Genomic DNA, 24,801 nt, shown 5'->3' with positions numbered 1-24,801 from the left:
TAGGCCACTAATTTTATAGATGCAAGCTCAGGTTAGTGTAAAACAATTAAATTAGCTAAAAGCTATTAATAAATGGTACTTGTAATGTGGTCAGAAGAATTTTTTATTTTATTTTATTTTTTATGAGCTTTCAAAGATGTAGAATTAATATTAGCCTCCGCCGCGCTAGATATTAAAATTATTAAATTAATAAAATATTGTTTTTATAGAAAGATATGAGCGGTTGTGAATATTCTAATATTTAATGAGGCATTAAGAATCATGCTCAATTAATCAATAAGTTTAGCATACCTAATGACATTTGACATTCTTTTATAATGTCATATTATAGTGTGAACAACAGCCAAAAGTTGTATATTTTTATATAAATATTACATTGTTTAGCAAGCTTTTCAACTTGACAACCCAATCCAATTGGAATAAACTAATTAAACCTAAAGCCTCGGCCTGCTAATGATGGTTGTGCGAACTGGGAAGTTATCAATTATTATTGTTATTTTTTTAATGATTAAAAAATAATTAAAAAGATCTTTTCCTAATTAAGCCCAACAGGCCCAGAAGACCATTTGAGCCCCAACATCTTTGTTTTGTTGTTTTGGGCCAGTTTCCATAATTGGAATGGAGCCCAGTTACTCGAAGCCCAAGCTGTCGGATCACGAAATCGATCACAATTGTTGCTTGTATGATCACAAACAATTAAATTTGAGGACGTCGGATACGTTAAACTTTGGTAAATAATAAAAAAAGGGTCAATTTTTTAATATTAATATATGATTTTTCTTTTTGTGTATACGATTAATTCGAAACATGAATTTCAACACCAATTTCATATTTTAAGCTTTGGTTGAAAGCCCCAAATTTAGTTTTAAAATTCATGATCAAAATTAGGGCTTAAAATTAAACTAGTAAAGAAAATGATAGGGAAATAAGGTTTTGTTTTGTTTTTTTCAAATGTAATTTGACAATAGAAAAGAAGCGAACACCGTTAAAAAAAAGGTTGTATAAATATAATCACCCTTCCTCTTTTGCATTCACCTCTTTGTAGCTCTTACCATACTCTTTATTATTTGGACCTCCTCACCATTTTTGAACTAGAAAGCTTCTAATTAGACGACCAAACATTTCTTTCACATGCTTGTTACATATATATATATATATATATATATATTTTCAAGGCAAATGGTAAGTATTTTGCAATCAAGTATAATAGACATGTTCTTTAAGTTGTTTTGATCATGTGAAGCCGCACATGGTTCGTAATCTAATCAATGTTAAGGACAACAAACTTTTAATTGTATACAAATCAATCTTTATCATGTGAAAATGAACCACTCTTTTAGCAACGAATCAACTGTTAGCTTGTGACTTCTAGTCATGTGAAGAAGATATGTGTGTGGTCGATATTGAGCTAATTAAAAGCCAATATTATCTTTCTATCAAAAAAAAAAAAAAGCCAATATTATCTGTAAAGAGAGTAGTGCTGGGTTTGGTGGAATAGCGATAAGAGGTTCTCATAATGTAATATTAATCACAATCAGACGCTGATCAAGTAAAAAAAAGAATATATATATATATATATATATGCTAATCTTTATTGGATAACACAAATTAGATAACAGGACAGGGCCAATAATTGATCCCTTTTAATTCATATCAAAATTAATTTCCAATCTCTTTTGAACAATCTGCTGTTGTCATATGTAAATAATATTAAAGAATCAAAGAATCTCACACAAAACAAATATTACAAAGAAATTATGCAGCTCTTTTTTTACAACAAACCCCACTAACAGAGACCAATTTTTGATATATCAATACATATAAATATGGATCAGCTGGCAGCTGAAGCTATAGCTCTCTAAGATGTATGATGATGATGACGATGATGAGCAGAGGGCGATGATGAATTCTCTTGGGTTGGCGACTGAAGATGTTCTTTTGGTGAAGGAGAAAGCTCCCCGCCGGCAGGCATGTCGGAAAGAGCAGCGAGAAACCGGCGAACACTGACGGAGCGAGCCGGTTTGAAGCTGTGAGATCTCTTTGTTGATTTGGAGAAGATGGAAGATGATTTGGAAAGGATAAGATACACCAAAGCTTGAACCAGGAAGAACAAGCCCACTTTAATCAACATATCTGAAAAGCCGCTTTCCAACACCATGGTTGTTGCTTTTGGATGATTTTGATAAAAAGAAAAAAAATCCACCAAATTAAAACTAATTTGAGAAGATTACCGGATATTCAAAGTGAAATGAATGAATTAGATGAACAAAAGTAATGGAACGGCCTCGTATATATATAGAAGACCAAAGTCATATGCCTGACCACTTCGACCCGCCTCCATTGGTAGAATATACAAAGAGATCATTAGATAGGACATGACGTGGAAGTGAATGTTAAGAAGCTGGTCAAATAGTGTTATATTAGTTAATACGTTAAGTGGGTGATTCGCATGGGTGAATCTCCATGGACCTTCCTCACAAAGTGTAATTAAGAAAGTTATAAATATACATTCAGACCCAAAAATTTGACCCAAAGCTCTAAGAAATGAGACTTGGGACCAATTAAAGGTGAAGGACTTGGTCAAATTTTGCATGAACTGAACGTGCTTAATAATTCTCAATGGTGTCTCTCTCTCTCTCTCTCTCTCTCTCTCTCTTCTCTCATTTTACCCATCATTTTCATCCTCATCAATGACCTAGAAGAAGATTTTTTTGTTTTTTGTTTTTTTTATGTGGACATAATTCTTCTAGCATATTAGAGAAGTGCTAATATTACTGTATGGTCTAATAATACCCTACACTATGCATAAAGTAAATGGGAGATGGGAGATGGGAGTCTTTTAAATGTGAACTCAATGGTATAGAACTACTTCATAGTTTATATGACAGATAATAAATTAATAAAATTATTACTCGTCAATTTATTGGATGAAGATTTTATTAAGGTGTGACTTTTAAATGACTAGAAAAATCAAATTGCATTTCTCTTAAAGGAGTTTGGATTAGAATTAAAATAATCCAATCCAATTAGGTTCCTACATCAAACCTCCCTGAAAATTTTTGGAATGATTAATGTTTGGTAAAAATTTGTTAGGCTATCAAGATTGAAGAGTGTTTTTTAATTCATTATTCTTATTATCGACTCCAATGGGAGAGGAGGTGATTGATATATTTTCGAAAATGAAATTGGATGGTTGACAGTATTTTATTATACAATAAAATAGAGCCGTTCAATTAGATTATAAGAATTCGCCATACATGATCTTATAAAATTATTGTTTGATTAGTATGTGACTTTATAAAACTATGGTGACGTAAAAAGATTACCGACCGAACAGAAAAAAGAAAAACTATATAAACACGAAAACTTCCAAAACAATGTTGGAAATGATTACGTTTTCCATGAAGGAGGTGGAAATTTTGGTGGGCCCAATCCAAGGAAAGGAAAAGGAGTTGAGGGCTATAATTTAATTCCAAAATTGAACAAAAGAGTTCGTAAAAAAAGAAAAAGAAAAAACAATTGCTTTGCCTCTACGGATAATGTATTGTGCGGCACCACATAAGCCGCCCTTGTCTCTCTCTCAGATAGCTTTCTCAATTTCACAACGTGGTTTAAACTTTCAAGGCTTAGCTTGGACAACAAAACACGCCTCTTTTGCACCACGAAAAAGCATTATCTTATCTATTTAAAACATCCACTTGGATAACTACCTTAATATTTTAATTACTTTAATTACTTTTTCTTTTTTCTTTTTTTCAAATTAATTTATCATTTTCCTGCTTCACAAGCAACATCTAAAAAGCATATATATATATATATATTATTATTATAATATTCAAATCAAGAACTTTGATAACTTCTGCATTTAGGAGTGAGAAAATCTGTTCATCTGTTTTAAACTAAATCAGAGAATATATTTTCTTAAATACACAGAATTTGCAACAATTCTGAGCACTTTCAAGAAACAAAAGCGATTCCTCAACATTCCCATAATAAAAATACACCAAAATAGGCATTTAACCAATCACCTACTAAAAGCGCTTTTAATCACCCTATAAGCACTCTCATGTAGGATTCAAAATTTGAGTAATATATTTGGGGTATAGGATTATACATAAAGTTCTGGGACACAAAAAAGATAATTCAATATGAGATTGTACAAAAATAGGCCTGCAAATAACTCAGCTTTTCTGTTGCCTACAAACCACAACCTGTAAACTGGGTATGAAGATATTGATGGTTCTCAGACAGAGAAAATATTGATAGGAAGAAGTTGCATTTATTAAATGGAAATCAAGGCATTAGGTTTACACAAACTTTAACTCCAACATTCTACAGATTTAAAGTCTGCCGGCAGGGCTACGCACAATTGTCTTGGATATTATGTAACCCACTTGTTCAACAGCGTTGATATACCAAGCAAAAAGAAATTATGTCTCACAACCATCAGCTGTAGATTTACACTTCCGGGAAATCTAATGGTAACAGAACTCTCACATTCCTCTATAGGCAACCTACTATACATTACCTGCAACAAAAATATCAACATAGATATACTCCTTTATGTAATATTAACAAGCACTTGTTTAAGACACTATTGTGATTATAAAACAGTACATGGTACAAAATTTAAATTAGCTAGCTAGCAGAATATTATTACTTTCTTACACAATTATCATGTATAACTGCAACTTGATAATTCCAATCATTGCTTTGCCAGAATGGTTTCATTGTTATAGGCTACATACTGACCGAGATTAGTGCATAAACATGGCACAAAAATTTCTTTTCTAGCCCTGTCACTTTATAGATAGATAACATTTTAAGGCCACCAGAGTTTACCGAATCAGAATGCACTAAAAGAAGACAAGGGAAAAAGATATCTCTTAACACATCTACTTAAATTTTCTAGGAATGTAATATGATTTTTTCCCTCTCTCACCTCCCTGCCCAAAAAAATAGAAAAATAAAAAAAGCAAGATAAATATCATTTCTTGACTTCAAGCTCAACTAAAGAAAATTTTCATGCTAATACATAAAGCATTTCTACTGCCTTCTATCATCAAATCAATCACAGCATAGGCTACGTACAAATAAAGATCGAAAACCAGGCATAATGACGAATCATCATATGCATAAAAAATGCCAAATTGAAAACAAAAATTAAAATGAAAATTAAAAAAAAAAAAGGAGGAAGAAGCAAACAAACATAAGCCATGTATGTCTAGCTAACGTAACAAGCAAACAAAAGGTAAAACAAGTACATGAAAACCCAACATAAATGAGGAACTATTATATTTCCTTTTCTCCTCGTGGGACATTGTTTCTAGTCTTCAGATGGAGAGACAATTAAGTGGTCTAATCAAAGAAGAGCATAAAATGTGATAAGAAATCAATCAAGCACCATAGAAAAACATACTGAAACAAACTATACAGCCGAAGTCTTAAAAATTAAGCCTAAAATTTTTGTTTGTGTCAAATATTCGTTAGAAACATTTAATTAAAAATATTATAGTTATATAACCAGTCATAATTTCATTTGATATTTCATAGCTGCATTTCTTTTTTAAAAGATAAATTCAAAACTATATACATTTTCGTTAATTTACTGCATTTTCATATCCACCTTTTAATTGAACAATGGTAATATAGCTATAAATTAGATATAGTTGTTGATTCTAGATGAATCCTTTTAACAGTGAAAGAGCCACAAGCACATGTTACTCGACACAAGCAAATAACTTTAACGAAAAAAACACACAGGGATTTGATACAATTACATAGATCACCTTCAGTGGAAAGTTCATGAAAATTAACTTAGAAGCATGAATTTGGTCTGGTTTTTGCCTTGAAGCCCATAACTATACATCAACAACACTAATTTAACAAGATTTAAAACAGAAGCAAAACTTAGCCCATAAAATGCATGTATTTTTAGTTTGGACTGTTTTGTTTTATTGGCTGAGTTTCCTGGGATGGACTCACTTGGAAATTGTACTATTCTTTTAGGGTTATTTATTTGAACTTGAATTTAACTTTTAACTAAGCTTTGTTTCAATTGCAAGCACTTTTATTTGAATAAGCTTAGGCTAAGGCATTGGATCCAAGCGCTTGCCATGCCTAATAAGTTTTATCATAAAAAATATTACACATCTAAAACATCTAAACAAACGCTACACAAACTAATATAATTTCAACTATATACTCAAGCCGTTAAGCAAACGTCTGAAGTACTGCCACAGTTGCAAAGTATGTGAGGACAAAAATCCAAAGTACAGCAACATTTGCTCTGGCAGATATTAGAGCAAACATCCAAACTACTGCCAAATTTTCAAAGAGTGCAAGTGTGCACTATCATTAAGCTAAATTTATTTGTAAGTTAGAAAGCCAAGTTAAGCAAGTCTGTCAAGCTTTATGGTGTGCATCCAAACAAATTTCTTTCTTAACGGCAACAGCTCCACTTTACTGTAGATAACGTAGAGTTTAATTTCCACTATGGTGCATAACCTTGATAAAGGAATCCACATCTCATGTAATCATCAGAAGCGTATGGTTATTTATGATTCCAGATCAAGTTTGGTGGCTACGCCCCTCCTTCCCTCTCCCCAGCTAGCTTCAGCTAAATGCTCACCACCGCTTTCTTTAGGAAAATTGAGCGGTAAGTTTTTTATTATAGGTAGAAAAATGAGAACCATATCAGTTTTCTTTAATACAGGATTACTGAAATGCTGATTTTTCTCTTATGCATGTTCCATAGTGAGTTTAAATCTGCTAATAAGATTAAAAAGGACCAACTATTACCGACTTCTTCAGGGGTTAGACATAGCTATTACATATGATTAATTTGCATCAAAATTCAACTTCGATATAGGATCAAGCAAGAAACTTGAAATTCTCCTACGAAGACTCAGCAATTAGAACTCTAGTTCAAATACTCAGAAACTCAGTCAGACAAATTAGGAGCCAACCCTTCGTTTATTTAGAAGTAAACGCATAATCAGGCATAAACTTATGATCAACTTAGCATAAAAATTCAAACTTTATGCAACAAAAGAGGGTTTCCATGTATCATAGCGAAAAGCAAAAGAGCAATTGAAAGTAGAACCAGCAGACAAACCTCAGAATTTTAAGAAACGGAGCTGGAGGAGACCTTAACATCAGACATGGGAGCATCACCACCATCCTCATTGGCCCTGCCACTCACATCCATTTCTCTACTCCCAGCTCCTGCTTCTACGGGCCAGCTGGAAACCGTCTCCACGCTGCTAGTGCGAGCCACAAAACCCATATCCGCCTCCGCCGCCTCCGCCATTTGTGTCGGCGACAACGACGACAAATTCGAATTTTCATCCCCAATGGCTTCAGACATAAGATGCATGTGTCTCCTGGCCATGTACCTCAAAGTGTTCCTATACCCAAACCAATCCTCTTCGCCGGTCAACACATCCCCAAACCGCAACGGCGTCGTTGCCACCAATCCCGACGTTGTACGGCGGGGGTTGATGGGTCTAGTAGGAAGCTGAAACCGACAAACCGGGCAAGTGCTATGGTTAGCGAGCCACGGTAGAATGCAGTCGGGATGGTAGAGATGCTTGCAAGGAAGCTGCTTGGCTTCAACATCAACAATGAATTGGTCCTTACAAACTGGGCAGAAGAGAAGAGGATCGAGTTCGAGAAGGGAAGCGACGATCTTGACGGTGATGAGAGCTTCGACGGCGGCATTGGAGGCAGGTAGAGAAGATGAATTGGTGGTGGAGGGATTGGGATTATTGGAGTAGTAGTCGTCGGCGGTGAGGTGCTGGACGAGTCGGTGGAGATAGGGGCTGTCGAGGAGGGAATTGTCGTCGTCGGCGGCGGCGGCTGCGGCGGAGAGGGGGAAGGGGATGTCGGAGGAGGAACGAGGAGGAGGAGGAGAAAGAGGGGATAAGGCGGAGTCCATGAGCTCGAGGAAGTTACCGAAACAGTGAGGGCAGAGGAGGGAAGAGGAAGAAGGGCGGAGAGAGACGCTCAAGTCGCACTCGTGGCACCAGTAGGTGTGCCTCTCCATCGGATCCGTTACGGAGATGAGAGCGTCGGTGGCGGTGGCCGACGACATTTCCGATTGAGAAGGAGAGAGAGAGAGAGAGAGAGAGAGAGAGTGGTGGTTGGATCCGAAATTGAAAATGGGGGTTTGGAATTGCTTAAGAAAGAAGAGAGAGAGAGAGAGAGAGATGGCGTGAGAGGAGGAGGGAGAGTTGGGAAGACACTTGGCAGACGCAGAAGAAGAGAGACCCCACTCCTTCTCCCCAGCGCCTACCAGGTGTCGCTTGTGCTTCGTTTGTTGGCGTCGGCTTTGTCACTTTTTGTTTGGCTTTATTATTATGAAAATTGTGATAAATTTATACGAAAAGAGATGTCAGAAAATCAAGTCGCTTTGGCCGAGTGGTTAAGGCGTGTGCCTGCTAAGTACATGGGGTTTCCCCGCGAGAGTTCGAATCTCTCAGGCGACGTTTAATTTTTAATTATTTTGTTGTTGTTTATTACTTGCTTATAAGTAATTATCTGCCATTTGAAATTACTTTGTTTCTGTTCATTAGTTGCTTATAAGTAAATATCTGCCATTTGAAATACTTAATGATGATTTGACTTCTAAGTAATTATCTGCCATTTCTGTTTATTAGTTGCTTATAAGTAATTATCTGTCATTTGAAATACGCAATGATGATTTGACTTTACTCTTTCAAGTAATTTTCACAATGATACATTTTCTTACAATTTATGCATTGGGTTACATATAGGTAAGTTTTTTTCCCTTTCATTTATGTCCCTTATGTGTTACAGGGTAGAAGCGCCACCTTTGAAATTGAAATCTTATCATACTTAATTTTGTTTTATGACTAATTGAAATGTATAAAGTTAAACATTGTTTAACATCCAAACAAAAATGTTGGAAAATGATATTATGATAATTGCGAAGGTATACCATTAATGTTTCAACTCTTAACTAAGGATCATACATGTCTCAGAACCGTTGTTGTAATTTAAGCTCCAGACAATTGCAATATCATTGTCACTCATGGATCACGGATTAGAATTAGGAAAAAAAAAAAAATAAAAATAAAGAATTTGAAGAGTGACAAGTTTTAACAATTAATGATAAACATATCAAATCAAATTGCACAACACGTTACTCTATTACATTATGTTAGTACACAATTTTTTTTTTTTTTTTTGGTTTTTTGGTTATATAAAGATTTAAAAAAAAAAAATTAGTAACAACCTTAGTATAGAGAAGAAATTACAGCATTAATCACCCGTTATATACATTAAAAAAAAAAAGAAAAAAAAAAAAAAGGACTTAAACACAAACACTTCATGGGCATTCCATTTCCAACCTCGTGTTACAGAACAAAAGCAAAAAGAAGCTCACAAACTCATTATTGTACATAATAATTAGACCCTAGAGGCAATACAAATCACAAACCCCATGAAGAAGATACTTTGAGTTTTGGGAAATTTGGGACGTCGATCTAAGACTGGGCAAACTTGGAAGCCTCGAGATCCGCGGCCTGCTTCAGGAAATTCGAATCGCCATCCTCCAGAACCATCTGGATCGGAGAAGATCCGAGCCCGTCAGCAATGGCAAGCAGGATTTTCTTCATCTCGGACCTGTACTCCTCAAGGTCAACGGTGTTGCTTCTGTCGCAGTCGAACCCGTCGAAGATGGAGTTGTATAGCTGGGTCAGCTCCTCCGGCGGCGTCGCAACGTCGATGCCGAAGTGGGTCTCAATAAGGCGCATGGACTCGAAGGCCTTGCGGAGCTCGGAGCGCGAGAGAACGCCGTCCTTATTCAGGTCCAGGGCCGCGAAGCCTTCGTCGACGCTCCGCTTGAAGAGCTCCTCGTTGTTGACGAAGTCCCGCACCGTCGAGCCGTCGATTATCACCACACCCATTTCTCTCTCTATTTATCTGTCTTCTCTGAGTCTTCACTGCTCGATTGCTGATATTTAACGCCTCTTGGGGATTTTTATGGGTGCTATTTCGTCTTTAATGGAGTTTGTGGTCCAGTTCGAATCGGTTTTGTTTTGCAAAATCACATGGTTTTCCTCGCCAGCACCACGTTTCGATTTAATAATTTTTTAAATTTGTGGAATACGCGTGGGGCTTTTCTAAGGCATTGGACATCATAATAATAAAATTTTTATATAATACATACATATATAAATATATATATATGTATGTATATATTCATTTTATTTCCGAAAAAGTAGGTGACCCATTAGTTTTTAATTTTGAATTTCTGTAAACAAATCACTAAACTTCTATGTAAATGGTCATATAAACAGTGATTATCAATGATGGTAATCAACGGTACAAATATTTGTTTTTTTCATTTTTAGTTTTTGTCAACTCAAAGTCTTTTTAAAAATTGCACGTGTATTGAAATTGTGATCCTCGGCATCCAAAATTATGAAAATTAAAGATTTTAGAGAATCATATGCTCCATGGTTTCGTAACGTTTAGGTTTTTTCTTCTCAGACTTAAAAAGAAGGATGACACACACCATCAAATTTGGTGGTGAGCACTTTGGTAGTGTTTTTATTTATGTTAGCTGAAAAGTCTGCTTTTACATCATTATATTTTGCCTATTATAATTAAAGTAATTAAGACATTATTTTTTCTTCAATTAAAATTAAAAAAAAATAAGTGGGAGGATAATAATTTGGATTAAGTTCACTTATAACATCGAAAAAAGCCATTTTGTCTTGTATTAAATATAACATCATGTTGATCAACTTTTTTATTTCCCTATTTTTAAATACATTTTCCTGCTTCTCTATTTAACATTCTTTGAAAATATATTTTTATAGTACTATCACATTTGAAAAGATGAAGAAAATGCATTTCTTATATTTGTCTTCCAATGTTACTAATCCTCACCAAGAATATAGTCTTACTAATCCTCACTAAGAATATGCAATTTTTCTTTTTAGTAAAAGAAATAGTGCACAAAAAACAAGTCAATTGCTTGACAAATGGAAAATTGTTATTGATAGCCACAATTACATCATACACTACTATGACGATTTACTATTTTAACATCATTCACCTCCCAAAAGGTCAAAGGGTTAAAATTAGTTGAAAAACCCAAAACCCCAAAATTTCTCCATTTCAGGAGGACAAACAGTAACAAATCACAACTAGTCAAACACCTCTTCTTCCGGAGTCAGACTTGGTCAAAGACTTTAGTCTCACCAGAAACTTCACCTTCCTATCCCACGTCGTCGTCGACGACGATCCTTCCTTTCTCTTCTTCCCCGGCGACGACAACTCCCAGTTCTCCGGCGACCCTCCCACTAACACGCTCTGCGGCGACCTACACCCCACCACCTCCTCAAACTCCGCAGGGTCCCGTCCTCCCAGCATCCTCGCCTGCATAGCCGTCACCACCTCCTTCATCGCCGCCTCGGCATTGCTTCGGTTTCTCAGCAGAATTTCTCCTGCCTGAGCCGGAGTCAGAGCCCCACCGGATCTCATACAGCTGTCAATCACGTCGAACAGAGAGTGGGATTCCAATCCCAGGTAGTTCTTCACAAGAGCACGGAACGCGTGAGGACCGCACGTGCCGAGGCTGACGTGGACGTCCATCCTGCCGCAGCGAAGCAAAGCGGGGTCCACATTGTCCCGGTGATTGGTGGTGAAGACGATGATCCTCTCTTCCCCGCAGCAAGACCACAGTCCGTCGGTGAAGTTGAGAAGCCCAGAGAGAGTCACACGACCGCTCTGCTCCTCCTCGGTCTCCTTAACTGACGGCTGAGATCTCCTCCTCGTCTTGGATACTCTTTCCGCCGTCAGATCCACCGAGCAGTCTATATCTTCTATCACAATGATGGATCGGTTCGTAGTCTGTATGAGCAGCGCTCGGAGCTCCGAATTGTCTGAAACTTTCGTAAGCTCGAGGTCATAGACGTCATAGCAGAGGTAATTAGCCATGGCGGCGATCAAGCTCGATTTTCCAGATCCAGGCGGGCCATAAAGAAGGTAACCACGCTTCCATGCGCGTCCAACTCTATGGTAGAAATCCCTGCCTCCGGAAAACGCCGTTAGGTCCTCCGTTATCTGCTTCTTCAACTGGGGCTCCAACGCAAGCGTGTCGAATGTGGAAGGATGACGAAACGGGACGGAGGCCCAGCCGGACTCGTATGAGCCATGGCCATTGTTAGTGAAGAGCCGCCTCTCTCGAGAAACGCGCTCGAATTCCTCCGCACGTGAAATGACGTGGTCGAGGTAAGGGGAGAGCAGGACGTGACGGTGTCGTTTCGGAAGCTTGAGAACGAAGCTTCGGCGCTCGTCGATTGAGTCCTGGACGGTTTCGACGTGGTGGGTCCAGGAGAGTCCGTGGCCGAGAAAAGTGTCGTGGACGGAATGGTTGGGTGCGACTGTGAAGGAGATTCGGTTGGAGGATTTGGAGCGAGAGAGAGTGAGTCGGCGGCATGAGCTGGAAGAAGGATTCACGGAGTTGAGGTAGAGATTGACATGGCGGTAGAGGTCGTTGACGTCGACGCCACAATAGCCATTGAACTCTGGAATCTCAATGTAAGAGAAGGGGCTAAGCACGTCTTGGAGAGACTCGTAGAGGGAATGGAGAAGAGAGAGGAGCTGAGATGGAAGCACATTCTGGAGGACAGTGAGAAGGCCCAGCAATGACCATAGCTGTGACAAAATCTCCATGATTCTAAATCTCTTAATTTTGTCAGTGTCTAAGAGAAAGAAGTTGATGGATTGGGTTTATATCAATGAACAGAGAAAGAGATTGAGTGAGTGAAGAAGATGACAAGAAAATAAAGAAGAATGTGGAAGAGCAAGTTGGTGAGAGGGTGTTTGGGGAGTGGAATATTAGAATAACGATGTATATGTATGTGGATGCGTAAGGTAAGGCTAAAAAGAAATGGCAGAGATAAAGACAGTGTTATAGGGACGAGCAGCATGCAGCAGCAAAATTATAAAAAGATAAAGGCAAATACAATTGTTGGCATAAAGCCTAAAGTTGAAGCCGACTTCTCTTCTTTTCTTTTTGCTTTTCTTTACCCCTAAGACGATTTCATATCTACTATCTTCCTTAAATATGCTTCGCTTCACGAACCCAATTCTATAATATATATATATATATATGTATAGCATAATGGTATTTTTACAATAAATTATTTGAGATTAACATGGATTGCGAAGAAAAAAAAAAAAAAGCAAGTAGTGAAAGGAAAAAAAAAAATAATAATAATAATAATAATAAAGGTGAAAAAGAAATTAAAGAAGGTGGGTTAGAAGAGCAGCAGACGGTAGAGAGCCGCAGGCATGTAAGCACACGAGAATAGGAAGGGGGTACTGGTTTGCTTTTGCTTTTGTTTTTGTTTTGCTTCTTTTGTGAAATCTGCTTTTTTTCTCTTTTTCTTCTGTTTGGAGGGTCAGAGAATGTTCTTAAGAATAATTGTTCTCTTCTAATCAGTAATCACATCACTAACTCATCATGACCACTTAGTATAGATTTCACAAATGATAGCCTCCTCATTGTCTTAAATATATTTATCTATATACACCTTATACAGTTTTCAATTCTCATCTAAGAGGACCCACAATTATAATTGATTTCCATATATATATATATATATATTGATTTCCATATACATATAAATAAATAAATATATATATATATATATATATTATTTTCTTCCAAAAGACTTCGGGTTTTTTCTTGCAAATATTAAGGGGTTAATGTTGATGCTTCAGATTGGTCAATGATTATTTAGGCTTCCTAGAAAAGGATACTTGAATTAAGGATCGCATTATACACACACACACACACATATATATATATATATATATATACAAATATATAATTGATCAATTTTATACAAGCAAATTGAGAGCATCTATTCTTTGTGCAGAAATATAAAGTTCAAAGGAATTAAGGACAACCTTTTTATGTAAATATAAATATTACAACGATTGTGATTTTTGCTTTCAAAGGAAGTTGGGAAAGTAAAGATGAAAGGATTCATAAGGATTGCTACAACAAAGGTAGTGAAAAAAAAAAAAACATTTTGATCATATTATTTTTGTTTCTAGAGAATTTTTTATTTTCATACCGAAAATTAAACTTTGAGTTTTAAATTTTTCTCTGCCTCCACTTTCTCACTTTAGTAGACTAATTTTTCTTCTCAACCAATCTCGGATAAAACTATGAATACGTATATATATATATATATATTTTTTTTTTTTTCTGCTTTGAATTCTATATATAAAATAGGGCACAAAACAAGCCATTTTTTATTATTTATTTTCTGCTTTTATTGTTTCTTTTTTTTTATTTTTTCTCATAAATAATTGATCAATTTGATACAAGCAAATTGAGAGCATTTATTCTTTGTGAAGAAATATAAAGTTCAAAGGAATTAAGGGTAACCTTTTTATATGAATATTAAAACGATTTTGATTTTTGCTTCCAAAGGAAGTTGGGAAAGTGAAGATAAAAGAATTATAAGGATAGCTACAACAAAGGTAGTGAAAAAAAACATTTTGATGATATTATTTTTGTTTTCAGAGATTTTAGTTTTCATATCGAAAATTAAACTTTGGGCCAACTTTTTCTCCCATATTCACTTTCTCACTTTGGTAGACTATTTTTTTCTCAACCAATCTAGCTAGGATAAAACTATGAATACTATATATATATATATATATATATATATATATTTTCTGCTTTGAATTCTAAACACAAAATAGGGCACAAAACAATAACTATTGATTAATTATTTGTTTGGTGGTTCAATGTCTCGAACTTTAGTTATAGAATTTCTCAATTCTCCTTTCCCTTTTCCTTTTTCTCTTTCTTTTTCCCTTTTAATTTTGGGGGGGAGTAGTGGGGGTGTTCCATGAGGTCGATGATAAGATATTATTCTTTTTTTTTCTTGACCACCAGCAAATTTTCTCATCTTTATACAGAATTGCTACCTACTTTTGAACAAAGTTCATTTGCTAGCTCTTCTTTTATTAAAAACTAATTTTTGTAAAATTCTTTTGAGAAAAAAGGATTGCCCTTGACCACCTTCTGATGTGGATCTAACGATGCTAACTTCTTGCTCGCACATGAGCATTTTCGCCTCCCTTTTAATAGCTTAGCTATCAAACATGCATGGCTGATAAAAATAAAATTCAGAGAGGGATTAAAAAAAAAAAAAATAGAGGAAAAAGAAAAATTGAAAAGTAAAAAGACAAAAAGAAAAGTGCAATGGCCATGTTGGTGAGTGAGATTGTTGTGTTAGTCAGCCTTGGGCGAAAGCTGATTTAATAGGAGAATCGAGAATAAAGCCAAAGCTAAGGGTGAGGCTAGCTCTATCCGAATGTCAAAACGCATCAATTGGGTAGCTCAGGTTTCATATATGCGTATATGATATATATCACATATAAATAATATATGGATCTTATAAATTAATGCATGGATTAATCTTTTCCTGATTATATTGTTAATGGCTAGTTTCACTGTAACACCAATATCTTGTACCTCTACTTGCAACAAATTAATTGAACATATATAATTACGTGGAACGAAAAATTTAGGATTAAACAAATGAATGGAGTAGATGGATCCCTTTTGATTAAATCATGATTTAAACTTATCAAGATGTAGATAATTAATCATATCATATTGATGCTTGGTAGTGGAGTAACGGAAAGAAAATAATAATGATAAAAATATAGTTGTTAATTTTAATTTCCCTATCGAAAGTACATGTGCAATTATTATCAGGCACATTCTAATTCATTGGACATGACTATAAAAAATTAAAAAATTTTAAAAAAAAAAAAAACTTGGTGTTGTTCTATATCGAAACATGATGATTTTGCTCAAACAACAAAGCTAGTTAGTTGGGTAGAATGATTAGAAGGGTGGCCGGTCATAGTTTGGACAACAAGTTGAAGTGGAGACTTTAATGCGTGGATAAAAGAAGTTAGATTGGAAGGCCACCCACTTTAGTTAACAATTTTTTTTTTTTTTTTTTTATGCTTTTTGTGACATCGAGAGAAGGGAAAAAGGAGAGATTTTTAATAACGAAAGAAAGAAGCTTTGGTGGGAAAATTCTTTCGGCATATAGGATTTGTTCTTCTCAGCATGAGATCGGGGAAAGAAAGAGACTATTTTATGATTTTAATTTGTATGGGTCTTCAATCCTGTTCTCTTACAATAATAATGTCAAAATAAAGAGTAGTATCGGATGGGAAAAAATAAAGTAAAAATATATATAATAAAAAAAGAGTAGTAATGGATGACTTCTTAATCATTTATATACAATATTATATGTATATATTATAATTCAATATAATTAGAAACAAACCCATTTATATTTTGGTTTTGGTATCCAAGTAAATGTTAAAAATTAGAACAAACTACAATATATATATATATATATATATATTTAAAAGATCTTCATTTTTTTTTTTTTGGGTGAATTACATGAAGTAGATATATTGTTTCGAACATGAAACAAAAAGCATGACGAGTTTAATTAATTTTTTTTATTTTTAAAAAAGAGTACATTAGTTTATGAGTAAAAAAATATGAAATTAGATGATAACAAAGTATATGTATTTTCTAAATTAAACCTTTTAAATTTTCTTGAAAATTTAGCAATTAGGACAAACTTAATTATATTTAGCACTCCTACAAAAAATCTTGAAAAATTACCCACAAAATTCATATCTAGACACAAAGATTGGTCTAACATGTTAACGTATTTCGTGTTAATAAAAATTTATGAGCTATACAATACTATTTAGATATCGTAACCAGGAGTTGGAACCATGGTCAATTCAACCAAACAAGTTGGGTAGGATTTTTGCATATTTATTTATTTATTTATTATTATTATTATTATTTTGTGAATAACATTTTCAGGTTTGGTTAGGTAAATCTATGACTTATACTAACCCAATAAATAATGTTTTAGTTTAAGTTATATATATATATATATATATATATTTATCAATGTCAAAATCAAACCAAAGATCCTGTATTATAAGAAATATTCAAACATGTAATCTTTTATTATTATTATTATCAAGTTGTAATAATTTCTATTGCAATGGAAACAGGAGCATGTCAGCGAACCCATGACTTTCTGATGTAGGTGTGAAGGACTATCACTAAACCAACATCACTTAGAGTTTATGATTTGCTTTGGTAAGATTAATGCTATTAATTTCTAATATCTTTTAAATTTTTGTATTTATTCATGTATGAGGTCGGCTGGTGATTTCTAGTTATGGAGGATATTAAACCCCATAAAAACAAATGAACAAGGTTTAAAAATTCAAAAAAATAAAGTAAAATCTAAAAGGTCTTATTTTTAACATATTATTATATAAAGGGTAATACTACTATATAAAGTTTGATGTTTTTGATAGAATTATTATACAATGAAAGGGCATTTTATGTCAAATGAAACTGTTTCGGTTGATAAATTTGGAAGGTTATGAATTTAAAACATTGATGTGGAGAAAAATTATTATAAACGGTAAAGAAATATATATATATATATATATTGTATTATTTAAAAAAAAAAAACAAAACAAAAAATGTATTGTATAAAGTTGTTTGCATTTTTTTATTATTTTCTTTTTGTAAACAAAGTTATCTGCAGACTGCAATTGCTAACGAGCCATCCTTGAAATCAAGCCCAAAACGAAAGCCCAATTTTATGGAGCAGTCTAGGACTCAATATCAAGAGATGTAAGAAGGTCAAATTGAGTAACACTTCAATTAATTTTCACAGGATTCATTCTCATGACGTAACCAAATATTGCTTTCTCAAAAGCAGCATAAAGATAGAAAAATAATAAACAATAATAATAATAATAAAGTAAAAATAAAAATAGGAAGGAAAAAAAAAAAAAAAAAAAACTACATCCAACCAGAGTGAGGTAAGCTAACCTAACAATCTGTTGGATGGTTGGCAATCCGGTTTATGTCCATGTCATTCGATTGCAATATCTTCATGTGGGGTCCCTTGAGCACCTATTTTATATATATATATATATATAAGTTCTTAATCAGAATAAATAAAAATAACCATCAATGGCATCACTTGATAATTTAAGTTTGGAGTAATCTGTGTGAATGTTACTGCATGTTTTATTTAATTTTATTGACATAATATATTGACTAATGTTTTATATTGTACTTTTATTTTATCTGATTTTGATAATATTGTCTCATTTGATATTTAATTCACAAAACTCGATAAGGACCCTGTTATTTTCACTTTAAAATGGACTCAAAATTTTGCTCATAAAAGCACATACAATTAAGAAGCTGTATCATGCTCTTTTAGGTAAAGAGTCAAATTTTATTTCAAAATGGAATAAATTTCAGTCTTTTTGGATTAGCTCAGTCACAAAATTATTGTTTATTGTTATAATAATAACTACCGAGTTTAATCTTTGTTTCCCAATTTAATATAAACTTTTTAAAAAATCATAATAAAAATAATAATCATTTTCTTAAGGTGAAGAATTCAACATGTCTAAAACATATAGGCTAGCTAGTAAGTTCATAAGCAACACTTAGGATCTAATAACAATTGGTCAACCTTTAGGTTCTAGCTGCTTGGAAAAAAATATGATTAAGAACTAAGAAACATGACTTTTCTGATTGGTAATTATTTACACCATGTCTTCTTTTCCTATACCATTTACTCATTAACCAAATAAAAAAAACATAAATTAAACAAAAGTATCAGCACAAATCTTCCTAATCATAATCGAAAATTTCAAACACGGTGCCAAGCAGGCAATCACACCTCCTCGAAAAAAATAAATAAATAAATAAATAAATACATAAAAACCTGCATTATTAACAACTTACAGCAAAAACTATAAGATAAAATTAGATATTAACCACTGGATCTTACTGACAAAAAACTAAACATCAAGTGGGGCACTAGAAAATTGAAAATTTTCATTTCACTGATCAACAAGTTTTAGTTAATTACTTTTTCACACACAAAACGAAACACATCCTCAGTTCTCACTCCGGTTAAATTTGTACAAAATAGCTGCATGAAATTAAACCCAAATATTCACCCAAACTAGTCTCTCTGTTTTCTCTCATATTCTATGATCTGCTGAGAAGAGGAAACCAACGTTCTTGCAAAGAAGACTGATAGGAAATCATGAAGAAGAGAAAAACAAGCAGAAACCCAAGCCCCCATGGAGTCCCTCCAGCTCTGTGAAGTGACTCTTTCTCTGGCAAAGGTATGAAGGAATTGAACACTCTGCGCTCGTCGTTGGAAAGCCAGTGAACCACAAGCAGTAGCAGCAGAGGAGACACCATTAGCACCAGCTTCACCTGGTCCATCACGCCTTCCAGTACGGACTCGTAGTTTATATACCATGTGAACCCCACGAACATTAGCAGTATTACTAAGAAAAAACAGAGGTGCAGAGGCAGAGGAGGCTGAGATTTCGATGATGAAGAAGAATAGTAACCTTCAGCCATTTTCTTTGGGCTTAGAAAGAAAGGGTGTCTATATGGAGCCTTGGTTTTCTTTGACTAAAGACTTTCAAGTGCTTGTTTTGTGAGTTCTCTGGGGATTTTTGTGGTTCTGATGGTTTTTATAGAGAGTTTAATGTGGGTATTATTATTATTATTTTTTATTTATTATATAAATGGATATTCATACCCATTTTTGCATAGTGAAGAAAGCTCGAGAGAGAGACTTTGAGTAGCATTATAATTCACGTAAAATAAAAAATATTTGAGAGGATGCATCCAAAGGTAGGTCGGTGAGACATTTACATGGTCGAGATTCATATTATAAAAAGTTGCCTAATTAGGTGTTGCCACGTATCACCGACTTTTAGCCAGATATTGAGATCATGAATCATGTACGACTTTTGGTCAGTTGTAAAAGTTGAGCCTAGATTTAGCAGGTGGAACCCAGAAGATTTACCCAAATGAAAAAAAAAAGGAAAAAAATAAAAAAAATAAAAATGGAATTTTATTTGATTTTCATGCATATCTTGATTATATATGTAATATCATTGTCAATTTGCCAATTAATTACCTACTCTGTTCAACTTTTTCTATTTGATTGTCATTAGAAAAACAATAACGAGAGTAACATCAAAATACACATATATATATATATATGGACTATGGATGGGGCAGAGCCAAATAATGTAGAGAGAAAATATTGCTAAAGTAAAAAGTTTCTGTAGATAGGAAAGTGGGATCGGAGTGGGTACAATTGTCTTGATGAAGTGCACGATTAAGACCGACTGTTTTAGAAAACTTTAGAGCTGCACCCCACTAATTATTACTATTATTATATAGATCTGGCCGAAGGCAAAAGGCAGAATACGTATGGTCCATGATGATGCAGATCATGGACCGTTTTGATATAAAAAATGAAAAAATAAAAAGAAAAAAGAGAGGTAAGTCTAGGATGCTATTGCTTTACACTGTTTTAGTACAGAAATTGATTTGCCTTGGTGGATGCTGGAGGTAGCAAAAATATGCTTCCCAATGAGAATCATATAAAAAGTAATGTGATATAAATAAGCAGATGGATATGGGTGTTATTGAAATGAATAGTCAATCATACAAAACTATTAACGTTTTCTTTTATTTTCTTTTTTTTTTAATACAAAAATCTTAAGCTATAAGTAACTTGCTGCATCATCCTGCACGCTTTAAAGATGCTATAAGGCTTTTAATCATTACATCAATACGGATCCTACAAAAATCATCAAACTACATAATCAGTCGCAGAAAGATGATAGATTGCAACATTACTTTCAAAACATTAACTACTACTTGAAATTAGTAGGAAATAATTGTATACATGCTTCATTTTAGTAAAAAATAAAAATTGTATACTTGCTTTGGTGGATTAGTTGGTTAATTTCAATAAATGCCTTGGATATCCTCTCAAATCCCATCTTGACTGTGCTCATATATTTTTGATTTCATCTTATTCCATAACTGCGAAAATGAAAGCGGCCCTACAAATCAATCCAACCAACTCTTAGGCCCTCCCAGAGCCAAATTTGGCGAGATTATCTGCCTTTTTGCAGTTAACAACGGTAGTGGAAAACAACCCACCTTCGACGCCATGATAGATTTGAGTCTATGCGAAATCGGATGAAACAATTGAATCGTGATAAAACCATACTATGTATAAAACATAACCAATAATGGGGATTGAAGATGACCTATAAGCTTGAATAACACTGTTCATGATTAACCCTCTTGTAATAGAATCCGTCACACACAACTGCAACTTTATAGACCACCGGAAAGGATAAGTACAGAGAATTTTCGTCAGAGAATTGACATGCGTAATAGATGCAATCGTGGAAAATGGGATTTATGTTATCTATACCAGTCAAATCCAAATCTCAAATAGCAACAGGTGTTGTGGTATAGTAAAATCTATTAAATTTACCATAGTATTCTCCTACGTAAGAAGGAGGGTTATCATAATATTCGCTAATTTTTTTTTTCAATTTTTATAATTAAGTTGATAAAGTATTAATTAAATAAGAATATCATTGAGCCTAAATAACAATTTTCTTTATTTATTTATTGTTTTTTATAAATATACATCCCTTTCCTAATATGAGATTTATAAAAAGGGATATAATATGCAAGTTTTGCTACATGTGTATATATATATATATATATATATGTATATATTTTTCAATTAACTTTAAAAAAATTAAATCAACCATAAGTAATAATAACTAATAGTGATCCCATATATATTTTACGAATGGCACTTTTTCTATTTAGTTTTTAATTTAAAAAAAAAATTGAAATGATATGTTATTATTTGAATGTTGCGGATTGGTACCTAATAGCACAGAGGTGTCCTTGTTAAGTTCCTCACTAGGTTTTAACATAAATGGGTGCATATATATTTATAATAATCAAACATCTATAATTTATTATCAACAAAATGAAGATCCTTTCCGTTCACAAAAACAAAATAAGATAAAATGAAAATCCTTATTTTAGGTATTTGTTCCTACTAACTTGTGTAAATGCAATTGCTCAGAGAACAAAAAATAATAGAAACTAACATTTGTATGCATTGATCACCAACAACAGCGACCAAGATGTGTTTAATGGATCCCTATTCCTCACCCTGAGCCACTACCAGATGAGGATTATGAAACAATTGAATGAAGACAAGCAAGAATTTGTGGGTGATTTATAAGAAAACTTTATTTATCAATGTAGAGACCAATTAATAGAAAATTGAATTGTCCAGTTATTTCCTTTTTCAAAACTTCCTCTAGTTCGAATTTTGTTCGGAATACGTGGCAAATTATACGGCTGGAAACTCTGCCATGGAGCCTTATGTTGTGGGCGATCATCGCCATCATGCCCCTTCTTGGTCATGGAAGGATTATAAAAACTGAGAAAATATATTTAACTTCTAAAATCAATTCCTTCCTTGCGCAAAAATGTATATTAGATTCATCAAAGCTTGTGTCAAAAATGTTCCATTCCTCAATTTAATATTATATATATAAATAATATACAAAAATGAAAAACCAATATTATATTATTAGATTGCATTGGATCTCTTTTATTTATATCAGTTACTATAAATTTTTAAAACAATTTTTTTGGTTACAATATTAATAATTTATTGTGTCAGAAGTATTAAAATATGGTAATTGTCATTTTAAGATGGACACGTAATTCATTGTATATATGGTCTGAACCTCTGATAAAATTTAATTTTTAAAACGTTAGGATAACGATTCTTAAATTAATAAAACGAAGAAAATAAATAAACAGAGCCGTCTTTTTTAATAAACCGAAGAAAAAAAGCTCAAGCTGACAAGAAACCTAAAGAAAGCAGAAGTAGAAAACAAAAACAGAGCTCATTTTGTTTTTAAAAAGAAGAAAACAGAGCCCTCTTCTCTGGCTCTCTAGTGACAAAGTCAAAGAACAATGCCAACCATCCTAGATTTTTAGTTCTTTGTCATCGTCTTCCCTGCAATCTCTTGTCCTTTTTGCCCATGGAAATCTTCCAAGAACAGGTTGTGTAGCTTCTTCACGACCTATAGGAGTCGAAGGTTGTGGGTTTTACATTCTGTTTCTCTTTGGTCTTTTCGTTTTGATGAAGTTGGGTTTCAATGTTGACCCCTTGGTTCCGTTTCCTTGTTCATACTCTTATGTTTTACAAGTCAGTCACTGGTCTTGAGCTCTGATGGGTCTTCAAAACTTCGTACGGAATGGTGTAAAGGGATTGTGAAGGATATGTGGAAATGTCTGATGGTTGTGGTTTCTGGTGGAATGAATCAGATTGTGGATGCTGTGGTTGTTTGCTAGGTTTCTGCTTTGGTAATGACTAGGCCCGTGGAGAAGAAGCCAACTCTGCTTTTTCATTCGAATTCCCCATCTCTATTTTTTTTTAATAAAAAATCCCACCTCTCTAATATGAAAAAGAAAAAAAAAAAAATCAGTGCATTACTTTTTTTTAAAAAAAAATTTAAATAAAAATTGTTAAAAAGTTACCAACTGTAATAATTATATACAATTTAGAAAAGGTGGAAAGACGCACACGGCACGCCATATTTCAATACTTTTTAACATTTTATTACTCTTTTTTTTTTTTTTTTCTTTTTTTTAGCTATGCCCCGGACACTTTTAGATGATAATGCTTATACCAACAACTGAGCTATTTTTGCATTGTATATTCTATAATATATCTGTTAAATAAATTAATAATTATGAATTTAGTATAATCAATTATTATAACATAAAACTGATTTATTTTATTATTTTGTAATATGGGCCTTAGTCACATACTTTTTATAAAACTTTAGTTGGTCCGTTGGACTGAAAGACCAATTCTCTTTATAAACCCAATGACTTACCCATATTTTTTCTATTATTATTATATTATTAAATTATTAATATTTTATGTGTGTTAAAATTAATAGATAAATATAACTTGCAGAGACTATAAAAGGTTTAGGATAAGCAAACAAATATATATCATACGGTATTTTGATATTAGAATTTTCAGAGATCTGAGAGTGGTTTGAAAGTAGCGTGTCCATAAACACTACTTTATATTGTTTTCTATTTTACAGGATTAAAGATTTAATTTATCAATGGCTGCGTTTGGAGGTTAGTAATTTATGATTTATAGAATTTATTATGTACATTTAGATTCGTAAATTCTAACAATTGATATCAGAGCCGGACTCGAATCGGTGTGCCAGCGAGGACGCTGGGCCCCAAGGGAGGAGGATTGTGAAGTCCTACATCGGTTGGAAAGAGGAACGAAGCATAGCTTATAAGCGTGTGGATACCTTTCCCTTGTAATGCCTTTTAAAACCTTGAGGGCTGAGTTGTAAGAGGATTCTCCAGGCCCAAAGAGGACAATATCGCATGTGGATGGTCTGGACTGTCACAGATGGTATCAGAGCGTATGGTTAATATGCATAATAAATTTCGTTGTGATTTGTCTTTTGACTATGTTTCGAATATTACAGTATGCGTATTGATGTTGATTATGTTTCGAATATTACAGTATGCATACTGATTTTCTGTATGATCAAATATATTTTTCCTTATTTTATTTTCCCTTCCTGCGTACATGGTTTCATGAAGCTATTATCTTATTGACAAAGAAACTTAAATATATGCCCAATTTTTGTTTTTTGACTTGATCTGACTATTACGGGATTGTGTTTTCTGTATTGAATGGAATATTTTGGAACCCCAATTATGTATTGAAA

The 24,801-nt window shown here is 33.7% G+C and overlaps 4 protein-coding genes and 1 non-coding gene across 7 annotated transcripts; 1 reads left to right on the top strand and 4 right to left on the bottom strand.

The window, feature by feature from the left end:
• Nucleotides 1–1,550: 1,550 nt before the first annotated feature.
• On the bottom strand, nt 1,551–2,158 carry LOC107434156 (uncharacterized). Its single transcript, XM_016045614.4, has one exon. The coding sequence runs from the start codon at nt 2,156–2,158 to the stop codon at nt 1,859–1,861; it is 300 nt and encodes a 99-aa protein (XP_015901100.1). The 3' UTR covers nt 1,551–1,858.
• On the bottom strand, nt 1,609–8,186 carry LOC107434747 (probable E3 ubiquitin-protein ligase RHC2A). 3 transcript variants are annotated; one of them, XM_016046253.4, is made up of 2 exons: nt 7,118–8,181; nt 1,609–4,528 (listed from the first exon to the last, which is right to left on the bottom strand). In XM_016046253.4, exon 1 carries the CDS (start codon nt 8,093–8,095, stop codon nt 7,127–7,129), a length of 969 nt encoding a protein of 322 aa, XP_015901739.3. In that variant the 5' UTR covers nt 8,096–8,181; the 3' UTR covers nt 1,609–4,528; nt 7,118–7,126. The 3 variants fall into 3 exon arrangements, with proteins under 3 accessions (XP_015901739.3, XP_048323500.2, XP_024929882.3); XM_048467543.2 differs by lacking the exon at nt 1,609–4,528 and adding an exon at nt 4,693–4,946 and having other exon boundaries at nt 7,118–8,186; XM_025074114.3 differs by lacking the exon at nt 1,609–4,528 and adding an exon at nt 5,006–6,640 and having other exon boundaries at nt 7,118–8,186.
• Nucleotides 8,187–8,407: 221 nt separating this feature from the next.
• Nucleotides 8,408–8,489, top strand: TRNAS-GCU (transfer RNA serine (anticodon GCU)). Its single transcript has one exon. It is a non-coding gene; the product is annotated as a tRNA-Ser (tRNA).
• Nucleotides 8,490–9,337: 848 nt separating this feature from the next.
• On the bottom strand, nt 9,338–10,133 carry LOC107434000 (uncharacterized). Its single transcript, XM_016045438.4, has one exon. The coding sequence runs from the start codon at nt 9,930–9,932 to the stop codon at nt 9,510–9,512; it is 423 nt and encodes a 140-aa protein (XP_015900924.3). The 5' UTR covers nt 9,933–10,133; the 3' UTR covers nt 9,338–9,509.
• An 871-nt stretch (nt 10,134–11,004) lies between these two features.
• On the bottom strand, nt 11,005–13,071 carry LOC107434240 (AAA-ATPase At4g30250). The gene has a single exon (XM_016045719.4). The coding sequence runs from the start codon at nt 12,709–12,711 to the stop codon at nt 11,185–11,187; it is 1,527 nt and encodes a 508-aa protein (XP_015901205.1). The 5' UTR covers nt 12,712–13,071; the 3' UTR covers nt 11,005–11,184.
• Between the last annotated feature and the right edge of the window lie 11,730 nt (nt 13,072–24,801).

This window comes from Ziziphus jujuba, chromosome 1 (assembly GCF_031755915.1).
Source record: "Ziziphus jujuba cultivar Dongzao chromosome 1, ASM3175591v1".
NCBI lineage: Eukaryota > Viridiplantae > Streptophyta > Magnoliopsida > Rosales > Rhamnaceae > Ziziphus > Ziziphus jujuba.
The sequence above is the reverse complement of the archived record's forward strand: the minus strand, read 5'-3'. Positions and strand labels throughout refer to the sequence as shown.